The sequence below is a fragment of the Phascolarctos cinereus genome, unplaced genomic scaffold (assembly GCF_003287225.1).
Source record: "Phascolarctos cinereus isolate Bilbo 61053 unplaced genomic scaffold, phaCin_HiC Scaffold_5;HRSCAF=322, whole genome shotgun sequence".
NCBI classification, from domain to species: Eukaryota; Metazoa; Chordata; class Mammalia; order Diprotodontia; family Phascolarctidae; genus Phascolarctos; species Phascolarctos cinereus.
The window spans coordinates 302,409,590-302,421,925 of record NW_027555958.1 but is presented as its reverse complement, the minus strand read 5'-3'; the positions used below and the strand labels follow the sequence as shown (position 1 = coordinate 302,421,925).

Here is a 12,336-nt window from a genome sequence, read left to right as displayed (position 1 = left end):
ATCGCAGGTCTAATATTCTTTCATTCTATGTCATGTATAAGATTACAAAAATGTACACATTGTGGGAATTTAATAAATCATTCATGAGTGGGATCACTTTGTCTTAGGTACTTAAGGACTTGAAAATGGAATAAATATTACATTTTTACAGTGGGATGCCAAGTTCCCTTCTTTATCATATCATAGAGATAGATGTAGAGCTGGAAAGGTTATCAGAGGCCATTTGGTCCAAACCCCTCATTATATAGATGAGAAACTAAAACTGAGGGAGAGGAAGCGATTTGCCCAAAGTCACACAAAGAGCAAAGGGAAAAGCTGGGATCTTAACCCATATCTTCTGACTTCAAACACAGCTCTCTTTCCACTGCACCATAGCTATATTGAGGCTGGTGACTTTGCACAGCCCCGTGTCACTTAAATCCAATTTGCTTGCAAGTCAAAACATCATCTTCCTAATATCATTGGTCTTCTTTGAGAATGAAGGACAAATAACAACAGCTAACCAAGGACTGCAGTTATGGAATCAATACTTAACTAGGCTGAGGATACCTCGACTCATGCAGAAATGTTCTTTCTATTTTAACCCATCACTGCCTGGTAACAAACAGTGTGTCTCACTTTTAAACTTGATCAACCCTATACTGGGCAGCCAGGTAGCACAGTGCATAGAGTGCTAACCCTGGAGTCTGGAGGACCTAAGTTTAAATCTGGCCTCAGACACTTACTGGCTAGGTAACTCTAAGCCAGTAGAGGGCCTTCAGGCTGGCACATTTGGTAGCTGAAGCAAGTGTGTGAGATATAGAGAAAATTTCTTGTGGTGAATTGCTATTAGCACAGCAGTCAGAGTTTCATCCTCCATCTCACCTGCTCTCTGGGGCCCACTGGAATTCTCTAGATTGTAGAGTGAGGTCCTCTTTCCTGAGTTGTGGGTTCAAGGAGAGTTGCGTTATTACAGTGGTGTTGGAGCATTTGATATACCCAAAGGCAAGCCCTATTTTGGCTTCCTATGGTTTAATTAGGAAGTATAAGGTTTGTTCAGTCGTTTTCAGTCACGTCTGACTCTGTAGCCCCATTTGGGATTTTCTTGGCACAGATGCTGGAGTGGTTTGCCATTTCCTTCTGCAGCTCATTTTACAGATGAGGAAACTGAGGCAAACAGGGTTACGTGACTTGCCCAGTGTCACACAGCTAGTAAGTGTCTGAGGCCAGAGAACTCATGAAGATGAGTCTTTTTGATTCCAAGTCCAGTGTTCTATCCAATGTACCACCTAGATGCCCTCAAGTTGGGTATCATCCCTCCAAAGCTAACCAATGACAGCCTGGTATCATAACAAGGACACTAGATTGGAATTCTAAGGACCTGGATTCAAATACTGGCTCTGCTTTCTGGGTTATCTTGGGCAAACCACCACACTTCAGTTCTTTACCTAAAAAATAGAAGGGTTGGAGTAAATGTTGTTGGTACCATGGGAAAAATGATGGATCTGGAGCCAGAGGACTCAGTTCAAATTTTGTCTCTGCCACTTCTCAATTATGGTATTTTGGGCAAAGAATTTAAGTTCCATGGGCCTCAGTTTCTTCATCTGCAATAAGAGGAGGTCATTCTAGATGTGTGAGTCTATGATCATATGCTCTTCTGCTCTCTAAACTGCCTTCTAGTTCAATGATCCAAGGAGCATGAAAATTATTTCTCTTGGAAAGGGAAGGTAATGAGAATTTACTAAATACCCACTATTTATCAGATATCATGCTATATTCTTTATATGTATGCCATGCTTATTTCCTGGACCTTAATGGTATATCTACTTGGAAGTAAATAAACACAGTAGTCAGTGTGGGGTTTGTCCTTAAATCAGGATATACCCCACCATTAACAAAGTTGTCTGCTATAATTCTTTCTTCCTATATCTGGACACTTGTCTATGCCTTTCCAGGCCTTCACTGTCCCTGGAACTCAATCCCCAAAGACTATGAAATGACAGAACTAATGATCATTGGACAGGCCATGATGATGGTTAGAATTCTAATTCCTTTGTCACAGAAATGACACCTTGAGGGCCTGAAATTTACTCTCTTGACCAGAATTGGTCTGTCATACAAATAAATACGGAGTTGAAAGAGAAAGCAGAAAGGGTGGATGGGTGTTTTTTTTATTTGTTTGTAAGAATATATAATCATTCTTCCCAACAGTGATTCAGACTTTTTGCTTGCCCTTCAGACCACAACAGAGGGAGTTTGGTTGTGTGAATCCTATTCTTAGCTCTCAACCCATGAGTCACTGTATCACCTCAGGCAAGGTATTTCACCTCTTGAGGCCCCAATCTCCCCTTTTATGAAATAAGGAGAGTAATACTCAACTTCAAGATACTGCAGTAGCATGGTGAGAAATAATTATTATTTATAAAACACTCCTAAGGAATTTAATGAAAACTGATAGAGATATAGAAAGCCATGATTATACATTTGCCTTTTTATTTTTGTACCTTAAAGTGTAGGCCTTAAGCATAATAAACATAATTCCTCTACAATTTAAATGTGGTCGGCTGAATTATCATGATATAGCTGTCTTGAAGGCAATTTGCCATTCTAGAAAGTGATGTTATTTCTGCCATGAGGTTATGGTGTTGGCATATCTGCTTGCTAAAGCTTCCCTTCAAAAGAGTATGAAGAATGGGAAAACAAATGAACCTGAATAATTTGACCACCTAGCACATTCCCTGGTACACAGTGGGTGCTAAAAAATAAAATGTTTGTTGCATTGCAGAGAAAATCAGACACATGAAAAGGGAAAGTGATGTAGTATACAATACAATGAGAAATTCCAGAGCTTTGCATATATCATGAATCCTAGTTACTAATCCCTAGATAGCGTTCACAAGTCAGTTTAAAAGCCATATCTTTCACCTGATTTCCACCTATCCTCAAGCTGTTTGTTCTCTCTCCACTCCTGAAATTATTTTGTATATTTACTATGAATATATTTCATATTTACTTATCCGTGTCCATGCTATACCCTGACCATCAAGACCATAGCTCCTTGAAGGTAGGAACAGTTTCATTTTGGCCTTTGCATCTGCAGCAACCAGCACAGTGCCTGGCACACAGTGGGTGTTTTATAAACTAATAATAAATGTTTCCTGAAGTCCCTATTCAAAGCAGGGCACACACATCTGACTTATTTCTGAATTTGAGTTATTTATTTAGGCATTGTCCATTCTCCATTCAATCCAGTTCACCAAGCTTTTATTCAATTCTTCCTATGCATAAGGCTCTATGGTGAGTATGTCCTAAATGCAGACTGGGTCTTTGGGGAGAAGATAGGTTGCTTTATAGATTTCCATTCATTTAATTTTGTTCCTTGTTTGTCCTATTGGCTGGGCTCACTGAATCTTCAGACATTTCCTCTTTGTCAAGAAGCTGCGGGGGCACAGCTCTAAGGTCTCAAAGATTCTGTGAATTGATTTGAAGGCCAGTTTGACTATATGTAGACATGACCTAAAATTCCCATTTCTCCCAGACTTCCTCCCCTCCCACCCCAAGACACACACTTAACAAAAAAAAAAATGGCTTATATTCTCATCATCTCCATCAACATTGCCCAGTTTTTCTTTCAATACTCTTCATTGGCATATGTACTGGAGTGTAGCAACTGGACAAGTCAAATCTAGATAGAATAGATTTCCATAGTCAAGCTATTTTTTCATAGGTAAAAGAAAGTCACCAAGAATCATCCCTGCTCTTAAGAAAACAGGAAAAGTTTATTGAGGTTTGTCCATTTCAGAATGTTAGTTTAAAAAAAAAAACCATGGCAGTTCATTCCCCATCACTCAATAGTCAAAGCTAAAGGGGAGCAAAGATGTAAACAGCACCCTAGGGAAGGTCTGGGATGCCCTAGGCATGTGTCATTTGCAATGTTTTTCATCAGGACTGTTGTGAAAATTGCTGTAATGACAAACTCTTTGATGTACCTCGTAAAGCTTTACTCCCAGTGACAAATAGCAAGAGTAATCAGTTAAGACTTAGCAATGAACTCAAATAAAATGTAATTACCAAGAATGAAGACTCTTTGCTGGCATCTAAATGTCAAATCAGTCAAGAGATAATAGATCCAGGAAAACAAACAGAAACAAGGAAAGAAGCCTTGGGATTGGATCAACCCCTGCTGGGAGGGTATATAAGAGCCCCACGGAGAGCAGACATTCAAACCATCAAAAACACCCATCTCTCTTTCTTACCAAGCAGGGAAACAAACTCTTTACACCATGTCTTGCTACCACGATTGCTGCTGCAGTGTCCCCACTGGACCCGCCACCACCATCTGCTCTTCTGACAAGTGCTGCCGATGTGGAGTCTGCCTGCCCAGCACCTGCCCACATACCACTTGGCTTCTGGAGCCCATCTGCTGCGACACCTGCCCACCCCCCTGCCACATCCCTCAGCCCTGTGTGCCCACATGCTTCCTGCTTAATTCTGCCCAGCCCATCCCAAGCCTGGAGAACCTGGACCTGACCACATACACCCAGCCTTGCCCCTGTGATCCCTGCATCCCCCAGTCCTGCTGAGTGATGACTATCTTTGCCCAGAGCCTAACAACACCTCCAAGATGCTTCTCCTGTATTGACCTGCTTCAGTAGCCATAACCAATTTCACCAGATGTTGGGATGGGGGCCAGATGTGGCAGAACCACTTTCAACATCAATACATAGAAAATTGTGAAGCCCCCGATGGTAACCTGGGAAATGGAGTGATGAATATCACCTGGCCTTCCAAGGATATTCAACTCTCTCAGACTGATGTGTATGATTCTTCATTTGGGATGCTTTGGGGTTTTCATTTATGGTCTTTTGTGTCTTCCTAGAGACTAAGGAGTTTCCTTCTGAATTTCCTAATAAATTTTTTTCCCCTTCTGGCACAGCACAAATGTCTATGATTTTTAAAAATTATTTCTGTACTCTTACTGTATATGTTCCCCACCTTCCAAACAGTAACATTTTAAAAATAGAAAGTAGTTTTGAAGTAAAAATCAATAAATAAGCATTTATTGGGCTCCTACTACATGCCAATAATTGTTATCAGCACTTGGGAGATAAAAACAGAAAAAGAAACAGCCCTGCCCTCAGGGAGTTTGCATTCTATCAAAATAGAAAATATGCAAACATCTAAGTATATTCAAAATATAGGAATAGGACTGTACCTACAAATTCATTGGTATGGAAAACTCTGAGTTAACTACTGAACTTACAACTATAAGTTGGCATCTCTTCTCCAACTTATAAGTCTTAGAAAGTTGCCTAGACTGCTGAGAGATTAAGTGACTTGCCCAGGACTACAAAATCTGTGTGTGTCAAAGGCAAGACTTGAAGTTAGGTCTTTTCAGCTTTAAAGGTGGCTCTCTATCAACTATGCCAAGTATATACAACTATGCCAAGTATAAATGCAACATAACAGAGGACGCTAGTGGCTGAGAGATTGGGAAAGGTCTCATGTAAGACCTTTGGGAGCTGAACTTTAAAGAAAAAATATTTCTAAGAGGCAGAAATGAAGGAAGTACATTCCAGGCCTTGCAAAGGAAGAGATGGGAGACGGATCAGAGTGAGTGAGGAAGAGGAAGAAGTCCTCATTAGCTATCCAGAGCACAAAATGTGTCAAGGAGTAATGTATAATGAGCCTGGAACAGTATATTGGAGCCAAGTTGTAAAGCATTTTAAATGTCTGAAAGTGTCATTGAAAGGGAAATGGCACACTGGAGAAGGAAATGGCAAATCACTGCAATATCTTTGCCAAGAAAAGCCCAAATGGGTTCATGAAGAGTCAGATATGACTGAAATGACTAAACAACAACAATTTATCAAGCAGTGGAGTTTGCATTTGATCCTAGAGGTAATAGGAAATCATTGTTGTTTATTGGACAAAATAGTGACATCGTTAGACCTGCCTTTTAGGAAAATCTCTTTGGCAGCTGGAAGGAAGATGACTTAAAGAAAGGAGAAACTAGAGGGAGGGGAAACGTCATAACAGAAGATTATTACAATTGTCTAGATGAAGTGATGAGAGTATGAACTAGGGGGAAATAAGTCTAGTTATCAAAAAACTATGTACATCTGGCATATTTGAAATAATACCAGAAAAATTAGTGGTTATTTTAAGCTAGAAAGGGCCCTGCCTTTAGAGTTAGAGGACTTGGGTTTATAGATCACTTCTGCAAGGTCTCTTATGTGACTTTACATAAGCTGCTTCTCCTGTGCCTCAGTCTCCTTCTATGCAAAATGTGGAGGTTGTACTAGACGTTCTTCAAGGTCCCTTCAAGATCTAAGTCCTATCGTCTTTCCCCTTCCTTGATGAGGTAGATAGTGTTTGAGGCAGATGGGGCAGGCAGGATACAGGATGTGAAATATGAGATAAAATGCAGGATGTGACCAGCCATAAACTGTGCATTGATGCCCTCTTCATGAACTTATCTGTGTGCTTTCACAAAGTGCCCCCCAACTACCTGGCATCCCAGAACAGCTCTTCCCCTCCCCTTTCTTGTTCCCTTTGCTTATCTGTATGGACTACATGGCATTCTGGAGCAGCTCCTCTTCCCCCTTTCCTGTTCCCCTTACTTATCTATGTGACAAAAACACCTCCCAACTACCTGATATTCCAGGCATTTCAGAGCAATGTGCTCTTCCCCTCATTCTCCTGTTTCCCCTTCCCCCATCCCATCAAATTGAATATAGACCGGATACCTAAACTGGCTAATTGCTCTGGCCTCCCATAAGGATCAAAGCCCGCTGGGTGCATTACCTCAATAAATGTCTTTGTTTTGGAGACAGTCTGAGTGAATTCTTCTCAGGACAGATCCTGCAACCTATGCATGTATTCCTCACCATTCTGGTGCACCCCAATATTTTGGGGTGCACATGAACCCCAACATCCTGATACTCTCAATGATCTACTCTGCTAAAGATAGCATGACAAAAATATTGCTGGACAATTTTCATGTGCAAGCCCAGAGCAGCTACAATTTCAGATCCTTAATCTGATCAATCATCAATCAATCTAAGCTTAAATTAATACCTCCCTAAAATGAGGAAAATACCTTACAGTGCAGTAGGAAGAGCAAATGGATTTAGAGTCAGAGGACATGAGTTCAAATCCTGACTTTGCTAGTGTGGCAGGTGAAAGATGAAATAGTTGAAAAAACAAAGGTTCGAGCTTCTGAGCACATCAATTTACTAAGCAATGCAGGCCAATTGCATAACAAATCAGTTCCAGGCCTTCCTCACTTTTGACACTGGACTCAGACTTCAGAAGGAAATAGATTTTTATGCATTAAAAACAATCAAATAAGACCAATTAATTAAAAGAAAACTATTAACCAGGATGTAAAACTAGATAATCTGATTTCTAACCGGAGGAAAGATTAGAGGCTTTCCAAATTGGGAGGGGGAGAGCAATTCCCTGAAATTGGGAAAAGAGATGTCCCACTCCCCCCAAATGTCTGTATTCAGTCAAAGGAACATGAAAACAATAACTGATTAATTAGAATGGGGTCATTTCAGATAAGATATGTGGGTTGCTTGAGGTGTATAACTGTGAGAAAAATCTTTGCATCAACCTTCTGATCTGGCTGGGTTTCTGGTGAGCATAACATAGGTCCTTAGTTAAGGATATCTGAGAAACAGGTAGAGGTGGTCTAACTTCCCAGTCATGCAGAGCTAGGTTCAAACAATGCAATAAGGTTTTCTCCCAATTCCCACATCAGTTCCCAATACCTCATCACCAGCTCTTGGAATTCCTAGCTCAGGACAAGGGCCACTTCCTACACAAAGCCCTTCCAGATACTCCCAGATGTTCCTACATCCCAGCCATCACCAAACTATTTTATACTTCATTTCTATATATTTTGCACTTTCTTACCTTTGTACCTGTTGTCACTCACCAATCCCCATGCAACATAAAGTCCTTTAAGGCATTTGATGTGTTTCTGTCTTTGCACCACAGTGTCCAGAAAAGTGTTCATCACATAGGCAGAGGAGATAAAGATTAAACTTGCGAGTTCATTGATAATAGGAATTCCAAGGCAAGGAAATGCCCTCTAATAATGCAGGTTGACACCTTCTCTGCAACTTATATTCTTAGAGAACTGGTGTCAAATTGAAATGATACATACCTCTGTGATATGGTTTGGGGTTCTGATATGGTCTGAGAACCCTGATAATGAAGTTTGGGGTCACTGGGAACCCCAAAATGTCAGGGTAAAGGACGGTGTCTGCCTGGAATGAATTCACACACTCAACCTTCTTTCAGCAGCCTGGGTTCCTAATGAACCTGCAACTTAAAGGGGGTGAGACTGATGCTTATATACAAAATGGGACAGCGAAAGGATTTGGATGGCACTAAGGAGTGGTAAGTAGTCTGTGGTGGGCCAAGAGCACAGTAAGCTAATTAGGTGATCTAGGTGGGCTGGGGTGGGTAAGTTGCCTTCGGTGGAGGTACCAGTGATCCGGGCTGCTGAAATGTATAGGAAAATTCAGAGACTGGGTTGCTTTCAAAGACATGGTCTTTTCCTTTTAACGGTCCATATTCCATCACCCCATTACTTGTAGATTCCATATTGACTTAGAAAAATACAAATCAAGATTATCTGTGTTATGTTGTATTTTTATTTATTGTGCTAAATCTTTCTTAATTACATTTTAATCTGATTAAGGCTACACTTGAGAATTTGGGACTTTAACACCTCTGCGAGTACAATGAAAATTTAAGGGACCTCCTGAGGATCACACAGCCATCATACATGAGACAGTAATCATAGCTATCATTGATACAGTTCTTTAGAGATTACAAAGCTTTTTTTGTTTGTTTTCTTTTGTGTGTTTTTGTTTTTGTTTTTTTGTTTTTTACAAATACTGTCTTATTTTATCCACAGAAGAACCCTGGGAGGTAGGCAAGCAGGCAGCAACAATCATTTATTAAGTACTTACTATAAGCTAGTCACTCTGTCAAACATTAGAGATACAATACAAGGAACAGGAAAGACAGTGTCTGCCCTCAAGGAACTTAAATTCTAATAAGGAAAGAGAACACACCAAAAGAAGTTGAAGTGGGTGGAGAGAGTAGTTAGCCTTTCCAAGGGAGCAAGGTGTCAGAAGATAGGTACTGCTGTTATCCCTATTTACCAATCAGGAAACTGAGGTACACAGAGGTTAAGTGATTTGCCATGGGTCACACAGCAAATGAGTTTCTGAGGCTAGATTTAAACTCAGGTCTTCCTGCCTCCAGCACCCAATTCACTGTGCTCCCTAGCTGCTGTGGGAGATGAGACTTAAACACAGGTCTTCCTGACTCTGAGGCAGGGTCACTATCCAGTGTATGGATGTCTCTGTCTGTCAAATAGTAGGTGCTTAGTAATTGCGTGTTGTTTTGAATTGAATTGAACCCTTGAAACATAAGAATAAAACAAAGTGGCCCTCAATTCTTTGCAATCCCTTGATGGCTTCCCTAGTGATGGTGGCAGAATGGTGGACAAGGGAAGCTGTGGGTGCTGAGGATCACATGAGCTTTAGACCATCAATTAACATTAATTTAACTGATGGTATGCTAAATGGGAGATCCTTGTCCAACAGCCAAGGAGTTGAGACACTGCTAGAGAAATTGAACTGTATGAGCCCATGATGCAAGCCAATGTTTACATTCTCACCATAAACAACATGCATATGAACACTCTGCTTTATGTATAACAATTACTATCTTACAAATAGAAATTAGCTCAAGAGAAAGATATATTTACTATTCATGATTATTATCTTTAATGATAATGATATATTCTTTGTACTCTTCACAGGCAAAACATTTTTTTAATTTATTAGACAACATGCTGAAGAAGTCTAGGTATGCGTTTTCTTCAAAATCTTTGGTTATTGACTCATTAAATGATTTGCGCAGATCTTCCAGACATGCAGTCTGTAACACAGGTCTTACTGCAGTCAAGATCATTGCATCAGTGCAAATAAAACTAATTTACATTAAAATTCCATACACGTACATGTCTAACAAAAGCCACAGGAAGGGAACAAGCATTTACATGATGCTTACTATGTGCCTGGCACTGTGCTAAGTGTTGGTATTGTCGCAAATATCATCTCATTTGATCCTCACAACAACTCTGGGAGCAACTAGATGGGACAGAATGCTGGGCCTGGAGTCAGGAAGATCTGAGTTCAAATCCAGCCACAGACCCTTATTAGCTATGTGACCCTGGGCAAATCATTTGACCTTGTGTGCCTCAGTTTCTCATTGTAAAATGAGCTGGAGAAGGAAATGGCAAAACCACTGCAGTATCTTTGCCAAGAAAATCTCAAATGGGGTCACGAAGAGTCAAACATGACTGAACAACAACAACAAACAACTCTGTGAGATAGGTGCTGTCATTATCCCCATTTTACAGTTGAGGAAACTGAGGCAGACAAAAGTTAAATGACTTACCCAGGGTCACAGAGCTGATAAGCATCTGAGGCTGGATTTGAACTCAGGTCTTCCTAACCCATGGCACAGTGCTCTATCCACTAAACACCTAGGTGCCTCCAAAGGATAATTTTTAAACTGGAAGAGAATTAAGAGGTATCAAATACAAACAAAGTAGCCTGTTGTAATGGATAGATTACAGGGCGTAGAGTCAGAAGGACCTGTGTTTGAATCTTGCCTCAAAGACTTATCAGTTCTATCACCCTGGACAAGTCACTTAACCTTTTTCAACTCAGTTTGGGCATCTTAAAATGGGACTAGACTTTATAGCCTATCAGATCCTTTCAATCTTTCAATCAATAATCCCTCATTATACAGATAAGAAAAATGAAGCATAGAGAAATGAAGTCATTTTCCGAAGGTCACATAGATCACAAGAGGCAAAAAGCAGGCTATGAACCTATCTCTTTGGGCTCCAGAACCATTTTTCTTTGAAAATACTGCCAATATGAATAAAGAATGTTTACAAAAATATCAGGGTCCTACTCAGGGAAACTTTTAGCCAAGACATAATTTTAAATATGAATGTTTATCAAGTCAATAAGCATTTATTAATTGATTACTATATGCCAGGCATTGTGCTGAGCTCTGCAAATACAAATAATAAGTAGAAAAATGGACCCTGCCCTCAAGTAGCTTACACCTTCTTAACTTTGCTTTTGCAATTTTAAAAATTAAGCACATGGGTTTTAATCATCTGATTTTTTTTTTACATTAAACCTTGACATTGTTCATTGAGTTATTTGTTTGTTTATGTTTATTCAGAGCCATAACTAGGAATTCTTGAACCCAGGCCAATTCAGCTAAGATGGTGGAAGAAGACAGTGAACTTGGGTCAGATGCAGTTGCACTGAAAGAGGCGGTGGCCCATCTCTTTACGAATCCAATCATATCCCCTCCCCACTGACACTTCAACAGGATGTGGCAGGGGCAGGTAGCAGGCAGAGTAATGTGATGGTGGAGAAAGGCAGGCCTGGAGAAAGAGTGCCAAGATGACTCCCTGCAGGGAGTAGGCTCATGAGGAAGCAAGGACAGTCAAACTTCATGGTGTGGGATGGTAAAGGACCACTAGTCCCAGGGATAATAGAACAGAGGAAGAATTTCTTTAGATGTTGGTTACCTGAGACAAAGCTCAAGTTGCCTTACCCTAAGTTACAACTTTGTTTCTTACCCAAAAGGTAATGATGGAAATTGTGTGCATGTTTTAATGGATGCAAAATCAAAGAGAATCAGCAAAGGCCATGTCACAAGCCTCTTAGTCACTGTGTAGAAGAATTTTATGTGACAACTGCTAGACAGGTCTCAAATTATAGAATTTCTTTTCCATAGTTAAAATTGTCAGTGCTGTGTTTTAATAAAATGGAGCAAAGAGTGTTTGAATCCTTTATTATTGGTTAAAAAAAATTCTTCTCATTTGGACAGGAAGAGAATTTAGAAGATTGGATCCATGATAAAGGGAAATGTGTATAAAATAGGGCTAGAATTAAATGCTCTCTAAGGGGCCTTCCAACTCTACAGAGTCTATGATCTCAGGACCTCTCCCTCTACCTAAGAGCAGTCAACAAAGGATTTTCCAGTCCTTGGCATATAGTAAGTATTTAATAAATGCTTCTTTGATTCATTGATTGATTAGTGATCCTACAACAATAAGGAAGGTACTTACTTGGCACTAATATTTCAATTTTTTGGGAAGAATGTGCCTAACCCCCAAGGTCAGTAGTAATTACAGTCTTTAAAGGCTCTGGATGTCCTTATCCCAATTCCCACTTGCATTGACCAGTCTAATTTCCAGAGGACTGGCTACACCTCCTTCTCAAGGGTCTAAAA

At 40.2% G+C, this 12,336-nt stretch overlaps 1 protein-coding gene across 1 annotated transcript; it reads left to right on the top strand.

Moving 5' to 3' along the window:
- The first annotated feature begins 4,262 nt into the window (after positions 1-4,262).
- On the top strand, positions 4,263-4,562 carry LOC144457958 (keratin-associated protein 3-2-like). Its single transcript, XM_078156791.1, has one exon. It carries the CDS (start codon positions 4,263-4,265, stop codon positions 4,560-4,562), a length of 300 nt encoding a protein of 99 aa, XP_078012917.1.
- Positions 4,563-12,336: the final 7,774 nt, after the last annotated feature.